At 36.7% G+C, this 23247-nt stretch overlaps 2 protein-coding genes across 2 annotated transcripts in view; one reads left to right on the top strand and one right to left on the bottom strand.

Moving 5' to 3' along the window:
* The window catches only part of tmem151ba (transmembrane protein 151Ba), a 30642-nt gene extending 27735 nt beyond the window's left edge, over positions 1–2907 (bottom strand). The window contains exon 1 of the mRNA XM_051644388.1: positions 2461–2907. Within this exon, the coding sequence (XP_051500348.1) occupies positions 2461–2529 (69 nt within the window). The 5' untranslated portion in view covers positions 2530–2907. The remainder of the gene's footprint in view (positions 1–2460) is intronic.
* A 2291-nt stretch (positions 2908–5198) lies between these two features.
* Positions 5199–22048, top strand: nfkbie (nuclear factor of kappa light polypeptide gene enhancer in B-cells inhibitor, epsilon). Its single transcript, XM_051644449.1, has 6 exons — positions 5199–5801; positions 14095–14197; positions 17023–17233; positions 21040–21128; positions 21242–21490; positions 21647–22048. Exons 1-6 carry the CDS (start codon positions 5488–5490, stop codon positions 21707–21709), a joined length of 1029 nt encoding a protein of 342 aa, XP_051500409.1. The 5' UTR covers positions 5199–5487; the 3' UTR covers positions 21710–22048.
* The last annotated feature ends 1199 nt before the right edge of the window (positions 22049–23247 follow it).

Genomic DNA, 23247 nt, shown 5'->3' with positions numbered 1-23247 from the left:
CTCTCTTCTGTGCATTACTGATATTGGAACTAAGGTATAGAATAAGGAATAAAGTAATATTCCGTGTTCAATACAAGTTAGGCTAAGTCGACAGCATTTGTGGCATAATGTTGATTACCATAAAAAATTATTTTGACTTGTCCCTCATTTTATTTAAAAAAAAAAAAGGTTACAGAGAGACACTTACAATAGAAGTCAATGGGGCCAGTTTTTGGAGGGTTTAAAGGCAGAAATGTGAAGATTATTGTTATATAAAAGCATTACATGAATTCTGTTAAACTTGCTTATTATTTGAGCTGTAAAGTTGTTTAAATTGTCGTTTTTACAGTCATTTTAGGGTTTTAGAGTTGTTGACTACATCATCATGGCATCGAAGTTGTAAAATTGGATATAGCTTTACACAGATGCGGTTAGTAAGTGGTTTTATCACAGTAAAATCATGTTAACACATATTGTTTATGTCTTGTGTCTATAATTTTGAAACAGTGAGTATTTTAATGTTTACAGATTGACCCCATTGACTTCCATTGTAAGTGTCTCACTGGAACACAGATTTGTGCTTTTTTTTTTTTAAAGAAAGGAAGTGACGAGTCTAAATAAATTTTTGTGGTAATCAACATTATGCCACAGATGTTGTTGATTGAGCTTAACTTGTACTGAACCCGGAATATTCCTTTAGGCAAACTCGTATATCATAAACTTTAGTAATGAAGTTAACTTGGATAAAATCAATGTGTTCAGGAAATAGACTTTTCACATATGATCATGTAAATAATTAAATATCATTATTTAACCCTTGTGCATCAATTTAAAAAAGTTACTGAGAGGTCCTTAGAGGACAAAAATGTTCGCATCAAAATACTGCCATAATAATATTATATATTAATATTATATTCCACTTTCAATGAGATAATTTTTTAACCAACATCAGTCCTGATCAAAACTACCAAATATTCATTCATTTTCAGGATTTTAACCCTTTAAATGCCAGTTTGTTTATATAATGCCACTGTTGTTTTTTTATGAAAAAAAACAAAACAAAAAAACACAAAAATGAATTATTTACCATATACTAAATGCTAAGGGGGATTTTTTTGGGGGGGGGGGGGGGGGGGATTATCACAGTCTGGGATATGTCAATGATTAGCAACAACATGGATTTTGATAAAAAAAAAAAAAAATAAAAAAAAAAACACACTCAGCACACAAAACACAAAAATGTCAATGTCAAAAAACTGACATAAAAATATAATATATTAATATTATTTTCCACTTTCACTGAGTTTCAGGATTTTAACCCTTTAAATGCCAGTTTGTTTATATAATGCCACTGTTGTTTTTTACAAACACACACAAATTTCTCAATACACACATACAAAACACACTCTGACACCCATACCAAAACACACACACACACATTTCTCAATACACACATACAAAACACACTCTGACACCCATACCAAAACACACACACACACATTTCTCAATACACACATACAAAACACACTCTGACATCCATACCAACACACCCACACAATTTTAGTTGCATCATTTACTCAGTTGTCCTGCAGTGCTCTATAATACAGCAAACAGAAAATAGGGGAAAAGCTTGTATTTGCTCCATAGGCTAAACATGAGAAAAATGGCGCCATCTGGTGGAAAATATTAAAATGTAAATTTTGAAGACAGGGCTCCGGAATGAAAGCATAATATCATAGAATTCATGATTTGATGCTTTAATGGCACTGGGATCAAATATTGCAGTTTTAATGGGTTTCAATGGGGACATTTTTGTCCAGAAGGTCCTGAGTGTAACTATTTTGTGTACACAGTGTATTATAGATGTATTATAGGAACTGAGGTTGAAATATCAACACTGCCCCAAAAATTCACACCTTTGACCAAATTTATGACGTTGGCATTAACACAACCAAAATGATCGAGAAAAAAAAAAAAAAAAAAAACATGAAAAAGACAAAAATGTCCCGAAGGTCGCACAAGGGTCAAATAAATAACGAAATACTGTAAATGTATAACTTAATTCCCTGAACTGGTAGGTAGCTCCTATTACTAGTGCCTAGTGCTTTATATTCATCACTCAGTCAGTTAAACTGCTGTTAAGCAACAATATGAGATGCATAACACGTGCACAGAATTGTAATGTTTAATTATTGTATGCATACTATCATAACTAAGAAGAATGAACAGTATCTATGCGTGCACACATGCAAACACGTGTTTGTTTTAATTCATTTGATGCATTTACGCACCAAAAATTGTTACTGCTCATTCTGTCCGGCCTTTTTGTGAAATATACAGACTACACAATAACGGTTTCCCCGCGTCGATTTCCCACTGAGTTACGTCATTATTTTCAGGTGAGAATGCACGACTTGGAAAACACGCACGCGGTTAATTCTCGTTTTTTAACGCCACAACAAATGTCGAACAGAAACTCACCACTTCCCGTGGAGGGTCCGTCTGCTCGTGGACAATAGCAGCATTGCTCTCAGGAGCTGATGGAGACATGATGAAGATGGTGATGATGAGACTGGGACATCACATCCAAATCACAGCCATGTGCTTTCCATTATAATCCAAATCCTCAGCGAGGCAGCATCCTGTCCGTGTCCTGCTTTAGATGATGTTCTTCTAACACATCAACACACGGCACAGACTGTCTGTGTCCATATGGTCTGGAAAGAAGGAAATAATTGGGAAATTAAGCTGCAGATGAACGCTGAATGAATCCAGACGGATATCCAGGTACCAGGGGCGAGACAGCAACAAAGAGAGAGAGAGAGAGAGAGAGAGAGAGAGAGAGAGAGAGAGAGAGATGATGTTTACCTAGTTGTCTGCTTTGACTGTGACCTTCACACCATGAATATGGGCTCCCATCACAGTAAATTATACAGTACCTGCGTTGGTTGAGAAAGCACCTCTCCAAAGCTCTGTTAAAAAAATGGACAAGCAATACAAATGTTTTACAAATTTTAAACATTTATATCAGCCAATATGCATGTTCCCATTCATCACCATTGCACTATAATGTATTTATAAATTAATAAAAATAATATCTTATTTTTTAGAATATAATGTAAAATAATATATTAAAATTAAATAATAATTAAACTACTGAAAAAAAATGCTTTTATTTTCATTTATTTATTTCATACGACTCCAGTGATTAATATATCTTCTGAAGCTATGCAATCACTTTGGGTGAGAAACAGATCAATATTTAACTCCTTTTTTTTTTTTTTACTATAAATATCAACTTTCACTTTCAGAATGTGGAAGTGGAGATTTATAGTAAAAAAGGACTTAAATATTGATCTGTTTCTCACCCACACCTATCATATCACTTCTGAAGACATGGGTTGATTTTCTGTTCAACCCTGTTATGATGGGACCTTTTAAAAATAATGGTTTAATCTTTTTGGCATCATATTTCAGGGAGTGGTTTCATTACTAAAATGAATACATACTCTAAACAGAGGTAAGTTTCACAAAGGGTTGCCTATTTATTAGTATTCCATTATGTTGACTACGAAAAAAAAAAAAAAAACGTAATTAATGTATAAACAATTTAAAAGAGCCACATGGTCACTGAATATTACAAAAATGTCTGGTTCATATAAAAAATAAAAAATAAAATAAAAAATCTTGCTTAAAGCATATGAAGACTTTTTTTGCATTGTGACATTATTTTCTTGACAGCTGAGCACATATTTCTTGCCAAAAAAAATCTAATTATTGTATTGTTATAAAACAGATAATAATTGAATTGCATAACATTTTAAAATGTTTGTAATCAGATTACAGGTACTTTTTATGTATTACTTGATTATTGTATTATTATTGTTAAAAAGTAATACAAATAATCCTGCCCGGACATTTTATTGTTCCTAAAACTGCATTATTTAATAAAAAAGAATAATGACCAAAGTACATTGAGTGCATTCATTTAATTCATCCAACAGTTTGTAATCAAAAAGACACAAAGTTAACTTGGTGAGTAATGTTTTGGAGTTATTTGACACCTTTCAAATTTAAATGGATTCTATACTTAAAGGGATAGTTCTCTCATCATATACTCACCCTTATGCCATCCCAGATGTGGCTTTCTTTCTTCTGCAGAACACAAAGATTTTTAGAAGAATATCTCAGCTCTGTAGGTCCATAAAATGCAAGTGGATGGTGACCAGATCTTTGAAGTTCCAAAAATCACATAAAGGCAGCATAAAAGTAATCCATAAGACTCCAGTGGTTAAATCCATGTCTTCAGAAGTGATATGATAGGTGTGGGTGAGAAACAGATCAATATTTAAGTCCTTTTTTACTATAAAGCTCCACTTCCACATTCTTAAAGTGAAAGTTGAAATTTATAGTAAAAAAAGGAGTTAAATATTGATTTGTTTCTCACCCAAAGTGATTGCATAGCTTCAGAAGACATATATTAATCACTGGAGTCGTATGGATTACTTTTATGCTCCCTTTATGTGCTTTTTTGGAGCTTCAAAGTTCTGGTCACCATTCACTTGCATTTTATGGACCTACAGAGCTGAAATATTCTTCTAAAAATCTTAATCTGTGTTAAGCAGAAGAAAGAAAGTCACACACATCTAGGATAACATGAGGGTGAGTAAATGATGAGACAATTTTCATTTTGGGGTGAACTGTCCCTTTAAAACACGAGTCCATTCAATGAGAGCCTACAGCACCACCTGCTGGCGACTGACGGTACTGCATTATTCACTTTGCTAGTCTTTTGAATCAAACTTTTGTTTTCTGCTCCAAATACCAAATGCGTAAGTGGAGTTTGTATATATATATAAAACACCAATTGCCTATAGTTTCTCACTCTAATGCAAGCTCAGTGTGTTTTTAATTAGCAAAATGTGATATTTCTGGTAAATTCATGTTCAGACACCACAGCTGTGGTTAGTTGCAACAGGCCTGTGAATTCTGGGGAATCCATAAATGTCCAAATTAAACTTGTGTTGCAATGCAGGGTTTACATTAACTTCACTGAGCCTGTCTGATCAGGTCACTGGTTGTTCGAGGAAGTTGGGAGTCCAGAAGAAAGAACCAGGCCTCTAGTTGAGGTTTTATAGCGTTTGGATTGGATCAGTAATGATATGTGGGTTAGCCACGCCCTATGGGGGGAAATCCCAGTCTCTGTGACTCCGCCCTCTTTACCGCTTACCAATGAACTGCTGAACACCGAGCATACTCACAGCAGATCCATTTACTAACTGGGTTTGACTGGTGTACAGTTTTATCTGAGGCTGGAACTACACACACACTTTTAAAGAGCCACTGGGAAGCGTTTTCCATTCTATTTGGAGTTTTGAGGCGGAAAGCGAGTCATTGTTGGTGGAATGAGACTCAAACGCGAATCTCTTTGGTGTCATAATGTAACTATGATTTTACTTTTTCCCATTTTTACTTAATTACATTGGCGGCACATTTCAAAGCTTTAGAATGTCGCGGAGCGGCGGAGAGAAAGAGCGCAAATTTGAATCGGACGAAAGTCGGATTGACTCGGGAATCGACTCGTACAAATCGATTTCCAGAGATCCGTATGGGAGTTTGGAGAGTTCGGAGGAGAAAGATAAATTGAGTTGTGGCACAGAAGAGCGACTGGACTCTGCATACGCGTCTTCGTCGTTAACAGTGGACAGTTTGGGAGATTTTATCGAGCAATGCAGCATTTCTGAATGTGAAAATGCGACGGACTGTGAATACACTGAGGAGGAAGTGAATCTCTTAACCACTGTTACAGAAGATGGAGACACGTACGTTTAAAGCCACTTCATTTATTAGTTCATCACTTGAATGAAGTTCAAATGTGTTTTAATTTCAGGTTGACAACTTTTAAGGTTTTATAAGTTTAATGAATGCATTTATTTAATCGATAAAGGGCTAATTCAGGCTAAATGAAAAGTCTGTCCTCATGTTGTTCCAAATGACTTTGTTTGTTTTGTGGAACAGGAGGAGAAATTTATAAGAATGTCCACGCTGCTCTTTCCTATATAATGAAAGGGAATGGGGACCGAGGTGGTCAGCTCTGTTCATTCTGCCAAACATTTCCTTTGTGTTGCATGGAAGAAAGAAATACAGGTTTGGAACAACATGAGGGTTAGAAAAATATGACAGAATGCTTAGATAAGTTTAACCCTTGTGCGTCAATTCATAAAAGTTACTCAGAGGTCCTTAGAGGACAAAAATGTCTGCATCAAAAAAAAAAAACCTGACATTATAATATTAGATATTAATATTATTTTCCACTTTCAATTAGTTCATTTTTTTAACCAACATCAGTCCTGATCATAACTACCAAATATTCATTCATTTTCAGGATTTTAACCCTTTAAATGCCAGTTTGTTTATATAATGCATCTGTTGTTTTTTACACACACACACACACACACACACATTTCTCAATACACGCATACAAAACACTCTGACATCCATACCAACACACACACACACACACAATTTTAGCTGCATCATTTATTCAGTTGGGCTGCAGTGCTCTATAATACAGCAAACAGAAAATAGGGGAAAAGCTTGTATTTGCTCCATAGGCTAAACATGAGAAAAATGGCGCCATCTGGTGGAACATATTACAAATGTAAATTTTGAAGCCAGGGCTCCGGAATGAAAGCATAATATCAAAGAATTCATGATTTGATGCTTTAATGGCACTGGGATCAAATATTACAGTTTTAATGGGTTTCAATGGGGACATTTTTGTCCTGAAGGTCCTGAGTGTAACTATTTTGTGTACACAGTGTATTATAGATGTATTATAGGAACTGAGGTTGAAATATCAACATTCCCCCAAAAATACACACCTTTGACCAAATTTATGACGTTGGCATTAACACAACCAAAATTACCGAAAAAACATAAATGAAAAAGACAAAAATGTCCCGAAGGTCACACAAGGGTTAATCATCGACATGGAATGACATGGAAGAAAGAGTGAATATAAACAGAGACAGAGAGAGAATATGGAGTCTTTGGGAATCAGACTCCACAGCATGATATAAATTTGCAGTTTTGAGATATAAAGTCTGCGACTTTTAATTTTCCAATTTTGACTTTTTATCTCGCAGTTTCAACTTAAGAACTAGCAATTGCAACATATAAACTCGCAATTACATGTTATAAAGTCGCACTTGCGTGATATAAAGTCACAGTTGCGTGCTAAAGTCACAATTGCGTAACATAAAGGCACAGTTGCATGATATAAAGTCACAATTGCGTGATATAAAGTCACAATTGCGTAATATAAAGTCACAATTGCGTAACATAAAGTCACAATTGCGTAACATAAAGTCACAATTGCGTGATATAAAGTCACAATTGCGTGATATAAAGTCACAATTGCGTGATATAAAGTCACAATTGCGTAACATAAAGTCACAATTGCGTGATATAAAGTCACAATTGCGTGATATAAAGTCACAGTTGCGTGACATAAAGTCACAATTGCGTAGTATAAAGTCACAATTGCGTAGTATAAAGTCACAGTTGCGTGATAAAGTCACAATTGCGTGATATAAAGTCACAGTTGCGTGTATTTCTTGCAAGTGTGACTATATCATGCAATTGTGATTTTACATAACGCCATTGCAACTTTATCGCAATTGTAAGATAAAAAGTCTGCAACTTTATATCTTACAATTTCAACTTTAGAACTTGCAGTTGTAACACATTAACACGCAAATGCATGATATAAAATCACACATGCGAGATATAAAGTCACAATTGCGTGTATTTCTTTCAATTGTGAGTTTATATACAATATGTGAGATAAAGACTGTAACTTTAAATCTTGCAATTTCACTTTAGAACTTGCAGTTGTAACACATTAACACGCAAATGCATGAAAAAATTCGCACATGTGAGATATAAAGTAACAATTATGAGAAATGGTTATGATTGTGAGATTTAAACTCACAGTTTCGACTGTGTCTTGCAACTGTGAGTTTATATCATGCAATTGCAACTTTAGTTATCACAGTTGCAAGTTATAAAGTCAGAATTACCTTTTTTAATTTTTTATTCCGTGGTGGGATCAAGGCACCATATTATTGGGGGTATATTAAACACCCTAATATTGACCTTGGTAAACACACACACACACACTGTTTTTTGTTTGTTTGTACTTGTAGAACGAGCGACTGGAAAGCACTTCATAATTCTTTCATTTTGTTCAACTTTTTATTCATTTTACGTCTTGTTTGAGTTTCCAGAGTGACACAAACTTATATGATTAAAATTGTACAGTAGCAGGTTTTTTTTTTACTTTAACGCTGCAGTCAGTTAACAGACATCTAGAAACTTGATCTGCCGTTTATGGCGCACAAGAAGTAGAAAGCAGAAGTATGCAGACATGCAGTGGAATTCCCCCTCGTTGGGTCAGAAAATGCATTTTTTTTGTGTGTGTACAAGTTCAAGCTTTTGTTTTAAAGACAAAAAGCACATGAATATGTTTTTAACCTTGGAGCACATGTACCATAAACATGTTTATGCAAGCGTTGACCTTTACACCAAAAACTTGGTTCAAACTGCAACATATGGGCTACAACATACGCAAACATTCACCACACAAGTGGGCACGCACACACACACACACAGTCTGGTTAATGTCAGCCTGTTTTCATGTCTTCACTGGTTTTGCAGACACGCACCAGGATATAAATTGAATTGTTGTTTTGAGAACGTCTAATTTTGATTCATCTTTAATCTAAGAGGCCGTCTATGGTTGGCCTTTGGCCTGTTTTTGTTGCAAGTGTCATCAGCGTAAAGAACCTACTTAATCAGAATAATGTCAAAGGCCATTTGAAATCCCCAGGCAGTCCGGAATAGCAAATATTGTTCCATTTGAGGGGTTCACTTTCATTTTAGAGGTGCTTTCAGTTTTATATGACAAACACAGTAGTGGTTTATCAGTATATTTTGGGAATACACAACACCGTAAAGATGTATTGCTATGAAACTCTCATATGCAAATCATTTGACAGCCTCAAATTTTCAAAATTAATTTTTTGGTGTTCCACAAAAGAAAATCAAATGGGTTTTAAATGACATGAAGGTGAATAAATAATGACTGAATTTTCATTTTTGTGTGAACTATTCACGCAAGGCGAAGCAAAATGAATCATAGTTGTTTTTCACATGTCAGATTGATGACACTTGTTTTTCTCGCATTATTTACACAATTAAACCACTAGCTTACCTGTTTCCTACTGGCTTACCGTAAAACTATAAACCCTAGGCTGTCGCTTGTGGGGGAAGTAGTCAGAAATAAGTCACCTGAGAGGAAAAATGGCAACTAGAAGACAGAAAAACAAGCCCATGAGTGTGCATTAATTTGTGTTCCATACTCATCATTTACTGGTTCTTCATGACTCAGATACTACGGTGGCCCAGAGGTGCACAACACAATGAAATTAACAAAGCAAACAAAAGTTTGAACACAACACAATGAAATTAAAGGGATAGTTCACCCAAAAATAAAAATTCTCTCATTATTCATTTACCCTTATGCCATCCCAGATGTGTATGACTGTCTTTCTTCAGCAGAACACAAATTAAGATTTTTAGAAGAAGATAGAGCTCTTTCGGGTGTTTATAATAGAAGTACATGGGTGCCAGCACTTTGACGGTCCAAAAGTCACATTTAGGCAGCATTAATGTAATCCACGCGACTCCAATCGATCAATGAGTGTCTTCTGAAATGAATCTAGATGTTTATGTAAAAAAATAAATCGATAATTAAAATATTATGAACTTTTGTAAAGCGCTTCCTGCCAGCAGCTGACGTGAAGCGTGACATAAGGGCGTCAGCGAGTTCACGCAAGAATTCAAAAGCGGCGCTTATTTACAACAGAAGAATGAACGTCACACAAGAGTTCGCCCATTTCAAACTGCATCAGAGCCCTGGATGGAAGTGCCGATTTAAAGTTAAAAACGTTTTAATTGTGTGCTGAGTGACTCCAGCCAGGTCTCCTAAGCAACCAAATTGGCCCGGTTGCTAGGGAGGGTAGAGTCACATGGGGTAACCTCCTTGTGGTCGCTATAATGTGGTTCGTTCTCAGTGGGGTGCGTGGTGAGTTGGGCGTGGTTGCCGCGGTGGATGGCGTGAAGCCTCCACACGTGCTATGTCTCCATGGCAACGCGCTCAACAAGCCACGTGATAAGATGCGCGGATTGACGTCTCAGACGTGGAGGCAACTGGGATTCGTCCTCCGCCACCCGGACTGAGGCGAGTCACTACACGACCACGAGGACTTAAAAGCACATTGGGAATTGGGCGTTCCAAATTGGGAGAAAAAAAAAATTTGTTTCTCATTATTGCAACACAGTCATTTTGTAATAAATTATTGTCAAAAAGAAGTTTTATTTTTTAAATTAAAATCAGCGATTTAAAATTTTTTTTTAATTATTGACTTAAACGTCTAGATTTGTTTCAGAAGACGTTCATTGATCGACTGGAGTCGTGTGGATTACTTTTATGCTGCCTAAATGTGACTTTTGGACTGTCAAAGTGCTGGCACCTGTTTACTTCTATTATAAACACCCGACTGAGCTCTGTCTTCTTCTAAAAATCTTCATTTGTGTTCTGCTGAATAAAGACAGTCATGCACATCTGGGATGGCATCAGGGTAAGTGAATAATGAGAGAATTTTCATTTTTGGGTGAACTATCCCTTTAAGCCACATCACAAATAAATTAAGCTGTGTTGCGGCTTAATTTCTTTGTGTTGTGAACTTTTGTTTGCTTTGTAAATTACGTTGTGTTGTGCACCTCTGGGCCACCGTAAGATACCGCTGAGTGCTGAATAAAGTAAACAAGTGGATTTGTATTTCTTTAGTTTTGTGATGCAAAAACTGGATCAGTCATGTCAAGAACAAGTCCAGATCATATTTCATCCCAGAATCAAGGAAATTATATTTTGCTGAAAGAAAATGAAGCCTATTTGTTTAGAGCATTTAAGATGTTTTGCATTGTGTCATTTTCATGACAGTTACGCACATTTCCCTCCAAATTTCATGACCGTAATGCAAAAAAAAAAAAAAAAAAAAATCCCATTCTCATTACTGTAATGTAAAATGTACATAATGATGATATACTATTATTTAAAATATATCGTATATTTACTTCATCTTAGTATTTGTTGAACTGCTGTTAATTAATGCTGCTTTAAATAATAATAATAATAAACATTTTTACTGTATTACAGTAATGAGAATCACCATTTGGAATAAAGGGAATTACAAAAAGACTTAAAAGTAAGACTTAAAATTATTGAAAATAATGTTACGATGCAAAAATCTTTATTGGCGATTCTCACGAAAACCTGTCAAGAAAATGTCCTACTTTACTCCAAAAATCGAAAGAAAGGAATACGAAATTATATCTTGAGTATAGAAAGTGAAGCCTATTTTTATTTATTTTTTATGTTATTTTCAAGTTATACGTTTTTTGACGCTTAATCATCGTATCAAGGGGTGTAAAATGCATCGATATTATGCTGAAACTTTGATGAATCGATTACAGAATTTAATAATCACGTTCGCATAATCAAGTGTCGAGTGTGATTCAGAGGTTACATTTTTTACCCCTAACATTACATTTTTACTCCACTGATGGTTAGGTTTAGGTAGGACTGTCACGAATATGAAATTTGGCTGACGATTAATTGCCAAATAAATAATTGCGATTATGACGATTACTTTTCTGTTTTAGGGCTTTCACGATTAATGGTCATATAAATTGTCATATTTGTTAAGGTGAATGTGTGTTTCATACACCTTAAGAAGAATTATGTTTTCAATACCAAAATATTTCTAAATACTTAAAATACTGTATGTCTCTTTTGGTCAACGCGACTATATGTACCGTGCATCCACTCACGATCATTACCGTATTTGTCCTTAATGTGTAATGCGAATTTATGTTGTTAATTCTGTGGCCCTTGTTGGTTTAAAGATCAGACTTATCTGCCTGTATAGATTACAGATTTCATTTATATTTCAAATATTGGTTCAGTAAATTTTCCTGTGATGAAACGCAAATCTATTATGCAAATCAGCAGTCTATTTCCTGTCTGTTTGTTTTAGTTTACATCATGTCAGAAATGATGGTTAATTGGCTTAATAATTCATGTAACAATAGTATTATTTTTCTGTTTTTACTATGAACCAAACCCACTTTTTAGAAAAGATATGTAACCTTTTACATTTGTGCATTTATCTGTTTAACATGATGCACTACTCATTTATTAATTATCCACAATTAAGTTTAATGAATGAAACCTAAAACTTGGTGTTTTTTCACAATTTTCCTGTATAGTGAAAATGGTCCCACCATTTATATTTGTCTTGAGCATATTTTGGAAAATAATTATAAATCAGTCTAAACAATTTAATTTTATGATGAATTCTTAAGCCTATTATTTTTAAACATTAACAGACCCATTGATAAAAGTGTCATTCAATTGTTTAGTTTAAAACGTAACACAGGGCTAAACAATAATTATAGCTAAAAAGCAATATCGGTTGCTTTATTATATGTCGCTTTATTGTGCTTATTGTGTTTATCTTTTTTTCTGGCTATGCCACTGTTATTTATTCATCATAGTAGAACACATTTGATACCGCCATTCACTTTCGCTGATTTTAATTTAAAAAATAAAACTTCTTTTTGACAATAATTTATTACAAAATGACTGTGTTGCAATAATGAGAAACACATTTTTTTTTTTTCTCCCCAATTTGGAATGCCCAATGACCAATGCGCTCTAAGTCCTCATGGTGGCGTCATGACTCGCCTCAATCCGGGTGGTGGAGGACGAATCTCAGTTTCCTCCATGTCTGAGACCGTCAATCCGCGCATCTTATAATGCGGCTTGTTGAGCACGTTACCGTGGAGACGTAGAGCGTGTGGAGGCTTCACGCTATTCTCCGCGGCATCCACGCACAACTCACCACGTGCCCAACCGAGAGCAAAAACCACATTATAGCGACCACAAGGAGGTTACCCCATGTGACTTACCCTCCCTAGCAACCGGGCCAATTTGGTTGCTTAGGAGACCTGGCTGGAGTCACTCAGCACACTCTGGATTCAAACTCGCAACTCCAGGGGTGGTAGTCAGCGCCTGTACTCGCTGAGCTACCCAGGCCCCCAATGAGAAACATTGTTGAAAACAAAGGGAATAGTAAAAGTAAAACATCCAGATGCGATACGGTAATATATAATAATCAGTGACAAGAGGGATTCAGGGGATGCATTTTTTACTCCTAACATTAAATTTTACTCCTCTGATAGTTAGGTTTAGGTTTGGGGTTTGAGTTAGGGACTACTGTTTATAAAATATGCATTCCTCTTCACTGTATTACATCCTGTACAGCTGAAAACAACTCGCTTTTGGCGCCCCTCTGTGGAGATTTCAGCTCACACATACTCCCAACAACAGTTACTGCTTTGGCCACTGGAGGCAGTGTTTCGCATTTCGGTAAACACAGACCAATTTTAGCTGTATTTCAGTGTAAAATCAATCTGTGTGGTCACAAAAAATCAGAATGGTCCTAAAATAGGCTTTATTTATGCAAAATGTGGTTTCTTTATTTTTCCTTTTGATTTAGGGGTGAAATGTGACTTGTTTATGAGATTCACCTAACTACTTTTAAAGCAGCTTAAAGCTTCTTGCTTAGTGTGCAATAAGTTGTGCTGCTGTAGTATTTTATCATCTCATCTTTGTTTTCAAATCACCTGCATTTTCTTTATTTTCATCACAAGAATTCTAGTAACCAAAGCAGCTCCATCTGAAAGCTTTTATCATTTGATAACAATGAGCATCTGTAAAAGTTCCAGTGTTGCGAAATAGCGACCCACTTTCAGCGAGCTCCACTTTTGTGTGATATATTTCTCGGTATTATTCAACCTACTTATTCCATCTCACATTGTGAAATGTTTCCTGGATAGTTCCTTTCTTTTTCCGTTTCAACTTTTAACCAGTGTTTAAGTGGCATTTAAACTGAAACTTTCTTGTATGTTTCTGTTTTGTTTCAGGATTCTCCATTTGGCCATAATCCATGAAGAGCAACACTTTGCACTTCAGTTGATAGACCTGTTTCCAAGAGACCTGCTGGATATTCAGAACAACTTGTATCAGGTATCACGCTTAGATCTCACTTTAGAAATCAGCCAGAATGAATTTCTGTGTAATGTGTTCGATAAACCATTCTTAAAGGGCTAGTTTACCCAAAAATATAAATATTCTGCTATCATTTCCTCACTCTCAAGTGGTTCTAAACCTGTATGGCTTTCTTTGTTCTGTACAACATGGTAGAAATAACTTTTATTGTGTAGAAAAGAGATACAATAAACATAAATGGTGACTGAGGCTGTCAGTCCAGAATATGTTTGTGTCCCACAGACGAAAGTTAGTCAGATGGGTTTGGAACATCATGAGGGTGAGTAAATGATGAAAGAATAGTTTTTTTTTTTTTTTAATGAAATTGTTGCATGCAGTATACATAAGAAGGGTCTCATGGACGATTTACATGGAAATGCATGAATAAGTCCCACTAGCCCTAATGGCACAGAAAAATTGTTGAGGGAAATCTTGCATGAGTTTTGGTTATTTTTGTTTCCTCTGTGAGGGGAAACTCCCCGAGCGCATATCAAAGCACAATCTGGTTTTATTACACTCGTTTGACAGCTTTAGTTTCAGTTGTTATTTTGAAACTTGGGGTCTATTCAGTAGCAACAGATCGAGGGGTTTTCTGGAGAACCCCATCCCGCCACCACCCATACACATGATAGTTTCTGTAGTTTGAAAAGCAAAATGAAACTTGTTATTGACGTTTATCTTGGCCTTTTGGTAGAGGGAAGCTTTAACATGTGGCTACGTCAACCGAGCTGTTGATTTTCAGGGTTCCCATGGTCATGGAAAACCAGGAAATATTGGGTAATTTTTAACAATGTGATTTCCAGGCCCATAGATTTCTGTGGTAAATATTAGGAATGTCCCGATACCAGTGCTGGCATTGACGCTCCACGCATCCGATACCACGCTCTTGTACTTGTGCTCTGACACCATCTGACGTTGAATGTCATTCCGTAAACATGCGGCACACAAATTAAAATATTGTTATGTCCTAGTGTGATTATTGAGATAAATAGGTTAAATGTATAAAGGATGTGCTGAGCACTTTAAAGTGAATGTGTTGCCGATGCCGGATGCTCGTACGTTTTAGAGCTCCTTGACTCATACACGGAAAACACCATCATGAGCATTGCGTGTACTCTTTGTAGCAAATAACCGCGAGCAGAGCGCTGATACACTATGTAGTGCGCAGCACATACAGACTACATGTTTATTTAATTAAATAGCAACCTTTTGCGGTTTAATAATCACATTGGGTCACGTAGCGACCTGCGTTTCCAGAGGTCAAAACACAGAAACGGAAAGGGCCAAAATAAAAGCTCAATTTAAATGGAAAACAAGTACGACAGAAATATATCACTACTGTATAGTTATGTGATATTCACTGTAATACTACCATTACAACTACTATTAATAATAATGATAATAAATCAATAGTAATTGTATTATGTTTAAGCAATATCTCACATTTGTCGTGCTCTGATATGCAGACAAAATATCTCCAATTTTGTATTTTGGATTGTGCTGTGAGGTTCTGTATAAAAGCACTTCATTTGATAAAATAATACAGTATTATGTTGGGGAAAAAATGGTATCGGGACATCCTTAGTAAATATAAATTTTTGCTAGTTATGCATAGCTGTAAAAAAAAATAATATATATATATATTATTTTCTCCCCTTTTCTCCCCAATTTTGGAATGCCCAATTCCCAATGTGCTCTAAGTCCTCGTGGTGGCGTCGTGACTCGCCTCAATCCGGGTGGTAGAGGACGAATCTCAGTTTCCTCCATGTCTGAGACCGTCAATCCGCGCATCTTATAATGCGGCTTGTTGAGCACGTTACCATCCATGCACAACTCACCACGCGCCCCACCGAGAGCGAGAACCACATTATAGCGACCACAAGGAGGTTATCCAACGTGACTCTACCCACCCTAGCAATCGGGCCAATTTGGTTGCCTTGGAGACCTGGCTGGAGTCACTCAGCACACCCTGGATTCAAACTTGTGACTCCAGGGGTGGTAGTCAGCGTCAATACTCTCTGAGCTACCCAGGCCCCCTGTAAAATACATTGTTGTTTTTTTTAATCGTTAAAAAAACCCTACATTTTATTTTCTTTGAATACCTTGTTTCACTCTGAAATGTCACATTACACAAGTAAAATGGGTTTTGAATGCCGTTTATGGACTTTAACAGCACATTGATGCTAGTTGAGTTTTGTTAAGCATAAGGATGTCAGATTTGGGTCAGAAGGACTTAAAGCGCATCAGTCAGTACAAGCGTGCACTCGAAAGGAAACACAGCAGAAATCTGGCCGCCAGCACTTCAAGCTGTGAGTAATACAAGTCCTACTGTGCAGCAGACTTACCAAAAACCACGTAATCAAATAACGCCAGGCCATTGGCCACATTACTCACCGATTTCCTTTTCACACAGTCAGTGTGAGTAAATGTTTGCATTGTCTCTCCTCTTTGGAATGGATTAACATTTGTTTTAGTCCTTCCTTTTTGTCGTTAAGTGAAATGGGTTATTGAATTAATGCCATACTGTAATGCTCTTGTTAACCCATACAGGCTAACTATGAAATTAAACATCATTGTTTTAAGCTTGGATGCTTTAATTGTTATTTGAGACGTGGGGACGGTCCCTGTGCAACTGATTACCAGACGTATCCGTTCGCACCATAAACGAAACCATATTTTGGTTAACATTTTTTGGTTAAAGGTGAACTGTGCAATTACAGAATTACAAAAATAATGTTTTCAACCAGATTTGCTGGTTTTCTTCCATTGGTTGTACAAACTGTACTCTGTTTTGACATCTACAGACGCCGTTGCATCTCGCTACATATCTGAACCAGCACACCGTAGTGAAAGACCTGGTGGCAAAGGGCGTCTCGCTTGAGCTACAGGACCAAGATGGAAACACCCCTCTTCATGTGGCCTGTGAACATGGCTTTTGGGATTGTGCCAGTGAGATGATCCATGACGCCTCGCCCAACAAACTCGCCCACATGCTGGAGGCCCAGAACTGGAGAGGTAAAATACACCCAAAATTGAAAATCCTTCATCATTTATTCACCCTCATGTCGTTCCAAAACAACTCAAAAGGAGATGTTAGCTTCACTGTAGTTTTGCACAAATCTACTTTAGTGTTGCCTTTATGTTGGAATACTGTGTATGTTTAAAAAATGAGATTCACAATGACGTTACTGTGCTGTTAGTGGTGTGAATGTGTGGGTTGGTTCTCATTATATCAAGAGGGTTTTTAGTGAACAGAAAGAGGGAAGTTGGCAGGGAAAAAGGTGCCTTGGAGTTTTAAGTAGTGTTGGCATGGTGATGATATTTTAATAGGAAACAAACATTGATTTTTTTTTTTTTTATATTTTAAAGATAACATAAGTTGATGCATGTATTAGCTAACAATCTGTATGTCAACTGTATGTGTTTCTTCAACTTTGGGTGCTTTTAGACAGTTTTAAAACAGTTTTTACACAATTTCTTGTATAATTTGGCAAAATGATCTTGATTGGAAATGACACCCAATAAAAAGTGATATTTTTCTTAGATTTGTCTCATATTTCATCTATGACACTAACGAAGTTCACTAACTTTTGAAAATTTTTTATTAGGGGCAAAATTGTTTAATGTGGTAGAATTTATGCCACAACTGTGGGACAGTCGTCATTTATTTTCACACAATAATTATTGAAACGATTTATATTTATTTAACTCTTTGTTTAGATGATAATAGTTTTAAACATGTAAAAATTTTCATCATTTAATATTGAAAGTCTGGGAATGGGACTAGTCTAAAACAGTAAAATCTATACAAAAAATTTAAGTTTCCAATACAGTTTTAATATGACCTTCATTTAGCAAAAAGAAAAAAAGTTGCAATCTGTTTGTTTTAATAAAAAGCAACCCCAGGGACATGAAAGTGCCCAAAATCGAATAAACACATGCATATTAAAGGGTTAGTTCAATCAAAATAAAAATTCTGTCATCATTTATTCACCCTCATGTTGTTCCAAACCCAAAAGATTGTGTTTTGCAGAATATATTGTGTCATGCAGCATTTTTATGTTTAACCTCCTGAGACCCCCACGTGACTCCAGTGTGACTTTTCCTTTTACCTTTTGGATTTGTAACTAGTAGCACTTTGGCATGCAAAAAAGATTATCTAGAGCAAATCGTTTTCCTAAATATTGATGGCAACATATGTGGACAGCTGGACAAAGTTAAGACTAAATTTTAAATAATACCAAGCTATAGAGGGGCCTGGGTAGCTCAGTGGTAAAAGACGCTAGCTCGCTAGCTCGCTAGTTCGAATCCCAGGGTGTGCTAAGTGACTCCAGCCAGGTCTTCTAAGCAACCAAATTGGCCTGGTTGCTAAGGAGGGTAGAGTCACATGGGGTAACCTCCTCGTGGTCGCTATAATGTGGTTTTTTCTCAGTGGGGTGCGTGGTTGCCACGGTGGATGGCGTGAAGCCTCCATACGCACTATGTCTCTATGGTAACGCGCTCAACAAGCCATGTGATAAGATGCACGGGTTGGCGGTCTCAGACGCAGAGGCAGCTGGGATTTGTCCTCCGCCACACAGACTGAGGCGAATCACTACGCCACCACGCATAGGGACTTGGGCATTCCAAATTGGGAGAAAAAGGGGAAAAATAATAAAAATTAAAAATAATAACACTAAGCTATAGAAAGTCAGATTTTGTATTTGATCAAATTGTTTATTACGTTTCCAGGAGTGTTGATTATTCATGTTTTTGAGACGTTACAGACATTACATCAGACATTAGCATAATTAATGCAGATTCAAAGTAATGTCCAGCATCATCCAATCACTGCCAACCATGTTAAAATAAAATGATACATTATAAATTCTGAATCTATGTACTGATTATCATTGTCACATGTCTGTCAAACATGTTGAGTGATCCAAACATCATCTGCAGCCTGAAACTGAACTTTTGGTCGGAATTTAGGAGTGAATGCACTTAGATGCATAGAGAGCTATAGGATGCTCCCTTGCTCCCTATTTAGTGAATGACTTAACCTCCAGTGTGCTGTCTGTCTGCACTGGTCTCAGAACAGTTTGAAATGCACCTTATTTTCATCCTAACTCCATATAAAGCTTCTGAAAGCAACATTTATCAGCTTTTGGATGAATACATTTATTCTCAATGTGATATAAAGTGAATATAGTATTTCTAAGGAACAAATGCGCTAAAGTACACATTAGTGTATATTGTGTTTATTAGCATGGCGTTTCGTGATAAATCACTCTAATTTTAAAAATGGCATATCGGATGAAACTAGAGACACTAATCTTTTACGACATTCTAATCTTTTGATTTAAACAGGTTTCAATGTAAACACTTAATTAGGTTTCTTACCGGATATAGTTTTGTTGGCGTTTCTCCCAGAGACAAACTCTGCTGTGGTCGGTGCCATGTTGTTTGGTCACATGCGTCGAAAGTTTAACCCTTTACTGACAGCACAGAGTCTCCTGAACTGAGATGAGTTGGTTTAAATGAATTTAAATTATGCGTTGCATATAGCGAAGCCAAAATACAACATCCATGCATGTGGACATGGAGTCGCACAAGGTTCATGAAAATGGTAAAGGTGAATTTTATTGTCCGGCTCCAAAAAGCCGCCATAAAAGTAGTTCATGCAACTTATGCGCTTTATCTCAAGTCATCTAAACACAAACAATTTTGTGTGAGGAACAGACAGAAATTTAAGTTGTTATTTACTAATAATTGTGCAACATTTTACTTTATTTATAACATTTATCTCTGAAATCTTATTTGCTTCAATATTGTGATGAGGGCTGTCAATCGATAAAATTTTTTATTCAAATTAATTGCACGACATTCCAGTGAATTAATCGAATAATTTGCATACATCCATATTTGCTGAGAAAGGTCCCCGAATAAAGGTAGTTATTTTTATTATGTATATTATATTCATTTGAATAAATATATAAGTATTCTGACTATTATAATATAATAATATAAATATAAAATAATAATATAAATGTTTTATTTCTATTATTCTGCATTATTTTTTGCCTAAACGTTTTTAACGACAGCCTTAGTGTTTATTTTTTATTTTTATTTTTTTTTGGATTTTTCCCCTTTTTCTCCCAATTTGGAATGCCCAATTCCCAATGCGCTCTAAGTCCTCGTGGTTGCGTAGTGATTCGCCTCAGTCCGAGTGGTGGAGGACGAATCTCAGTTGCCTCCGCGTCTGAGACAGTCAACCCACGCATCTTATCACGTGGCTTGTTGAGCGTTGCCACGGAGACATAGCGCGTGTGGAGGCTTCACGCCATCCACCGCGGCAACTACACTCAATTCACCATGCGCCCCACCGAGAACAAACCACATTATAGCGACCACGAGGAGATTACCCCATGTGACTCTACCCTCCCTAGCAACTGGGCCAATTTTGGTTGCTTACAAGACCTGGCTGGAGTCACTCAGCACGCCCTGGGATTCGAACTAGCGAACTAGCGAACTCCAGGGGTGGTAGCTAGCATATTTTACCACTGAGCTACCCAGGCCCCCAGCCTTAGTGTTTATTAATAAAATTGTATGTCGAAGCGCTGCAGGTTTCACTTTTTGTAGCTTCCCGGTTGTGGTCACTATGAACTGTGTTTGTATGGAAAAGAGCTCCATAAAGATTCTTCAAAACTTCTCCTTTGTGTTCCACATAACAAATAACAATATACAGGTTTCAAACAGCATGAGGGTGAATAAATAATGACAGAGTTTCACTTAAGTCTGAACTATACATGTAAATCTGATGTCGAGTCTTCATTTTGTAGGTCTCACGTGTCTCCATGTGGCCACAATGCACAAACACCATCGTTTGATGCGGCTCCTGATGAAGAACGGTGTTAACCTGAACATACAGGTGAGCTGTTTTCACCCAAAGCTGATCTGTTGTGCTTGCTGAAATTCTACAGTCTTGTGACTGCACATATTTTGGTGTCTTTCCTCATTCTCGACTTATCTTGTGTCACTCAGGAGGGTACGAGTGGGAAGACGGCGTTACACATGGCTGTCGAGCTGCATGATGTGTCCACGGTGAATCTGCTGCTCAACAACGGGGTGAATGTCGACGCTGCCATGTTCAACGGCTGCACGGCGCTGCATTTGGCAGTGGGCAGGCAGGACGCAGCCGTTGTCAACCGTCTGTGCCAGGCCGGAGCTGACAAGATGATCCGAAACATGGAGGATGAAACAGCCCTGGATCTGGCTGACGGCAATGATGATGTAAGATTGATATTAAACCATCAAGAACAATTTGGTTTTGGTTTAGTGGCATTCAGACTTATGAATCAAAATCATGTCATTTCATGTTGACATTTTGCAATGTAAAATTCACATTAAATGAGATGATGTGTTAACATTTTCTCTTTTGTTTTGCAGATTTTGGCTCTGTTCCCCTTCGATGATATTCAGATCATGGGCAGGACTGTGATAAACTTTTAAATATGTGAAAATGACTCTTCGCATGTTTTTATTTTGTTTAAACTCTGATCTGAAGTTGGTTTATTTTAACTCTGCACAGCTTAAAACTAGTTCAGTTTTTGTGCATCTGCTGCAAACAGTGGAAAGTATTCATATTGTATGTATTGTGTATTCTTAGCATCCTTCATGTAAATGCTAAACATCAAGCATTCTGATTTATGATTTGCAATATTAATGTTTTTTGTTTTTTTTGTAGCAATACTGTTGCTGTAAGCAAGATGAGCAAATGAAACACTGCTTTACATACCTGTTTCCAAAAAGGCAGGTCAAAGTGCCAATAAAAATAAGTTTTAATATTTACATTCACTGTTTCTTTTCTGCTAAATACAAGTGCCATCAATAAGTGCCATTTTTTATATCTGATTATCACAAACCATCACATAGAAGTATGCAAATATAAATATGATGTGTATTTCACAACCCTATAATTTTTAAATGTATTATTTTTAATGTATTAAATAGTGGTGCAGAAGTACAGTTGAAGTCAGAAGTTTACAAACACTTAGGTTTTTTTAACCACTCCACAGATTTAATATTAGCAGACTATAGTTTTGGCAAGTCGTTTAGGACATCTACTTTGTGCATGACATGAGTAATTTTTCCAACAATTGTTTCACTTTTAATTGAGTATATCACAGTTCCAGTGGGTCAGAAATTTACATACACTAAGTTAACTGTGCCTTTAAGCAGCTTGGAAAATTCCAGAAAATGATGTCAAGACTTAAGACAATTAGCCAGTTAGCTTCTGATAGGAGGTGTACTGAATTGGAGGTGTACCTGTGGATGTATTTTAAGGCCTATCTTCAAACTCAGTGCCTCTTTGCTTGACATCATGGGAAAATAAAAAAAAATCAGCCAAGATCTCAGAAAAGAAATTGTTGACCTCCACAAGTCTGGTTCATCCTTGGGAGCAATTTCCAAACACTTGAAGGTACCACGTTCATCTGTACAAACAATAGTACACAAGTATAAACACCATGGGACCACGCAGCCATCATACCGCTCAGGAAGGAGACGCATTCTGTCCCCTAGAGATGAACGTAGTTTGGTGCAAAAAGTGCAAATCAATCCCAGAACAACAGCAAAGGACCTTGTGAAGATGCTGGAGGAATCAGGTAAACAAGTATCTATATCTACAGTAAAACGAGTCCTATATCGACATAACCTGAAAGGCTGCTCAGCAAGGAAGAAGCCACTGCTCCAAAACTGTCATAAAAAAGCCAGAATACAGTTTGCAAGTGCATATGGGGACAAAGATCTTACTTTTTGGAGAAATGTCCTCTGGTCTGATGAACCAAAAATTGAACCTTTTGGCCATAATGACCATCGTTATGTTTGGAGGAAGAAGGGTGAGGCTTGCAAGCCGAAGAACACCATCCCAACTGTGAAGCATGGGGGTGGCAGCATCATGTTGTGGGGGTGCTTTGCTGCAGGAGGGACTGGTGCACTTCACAAAATAGATGGCATCATGAGGAAGGAAAATTATGTGGATATATTGA

Source organism: Myxocyprinus asiaticus, chromosome 19 (assembly GCF_019703515.2).
Source record: "Myxocyprinus asiaticus isolate MX2 ecotype Aquarium Trade chromosome 19, UBuf_Myxa_2, whole genome shotgun sequence".
Lineage (NCBI taxonomy): Eukaryota > Metazoa > Chordata > Actinopteri > Cypriniformes > Catostomidae > Myxocyprinus > Myxocyprinus asiaticus.
This window is presented reverse-complemented; position numbering and strand designations above follow the sequence as displayed.

Bases quoted from the DNA above. Each gene is read 5' to 3' on its own strand.
- nfkbie (XM_051644449.1), top strand. From the start codon at position 5,488: ATGTCGCGGAGCGGCGGAGAGAAAGAGCGCAAATTTGAATCGGACGAA. The intron at 5,802-14,094 runs GTACGTTTAAAG...GTTTTGTTTCAG, and splicing joins GTTACAGAAGATGGAGACAC to GATTCTCCATTTGGCCATAA. The intron at 17,234-21,039 runs GTAAAATACACC...TTCATTTTGTAG, and splicing joins GGAGGCCCAGAACTGGAGAG to GTCTCACGTGTCTCCATGTG.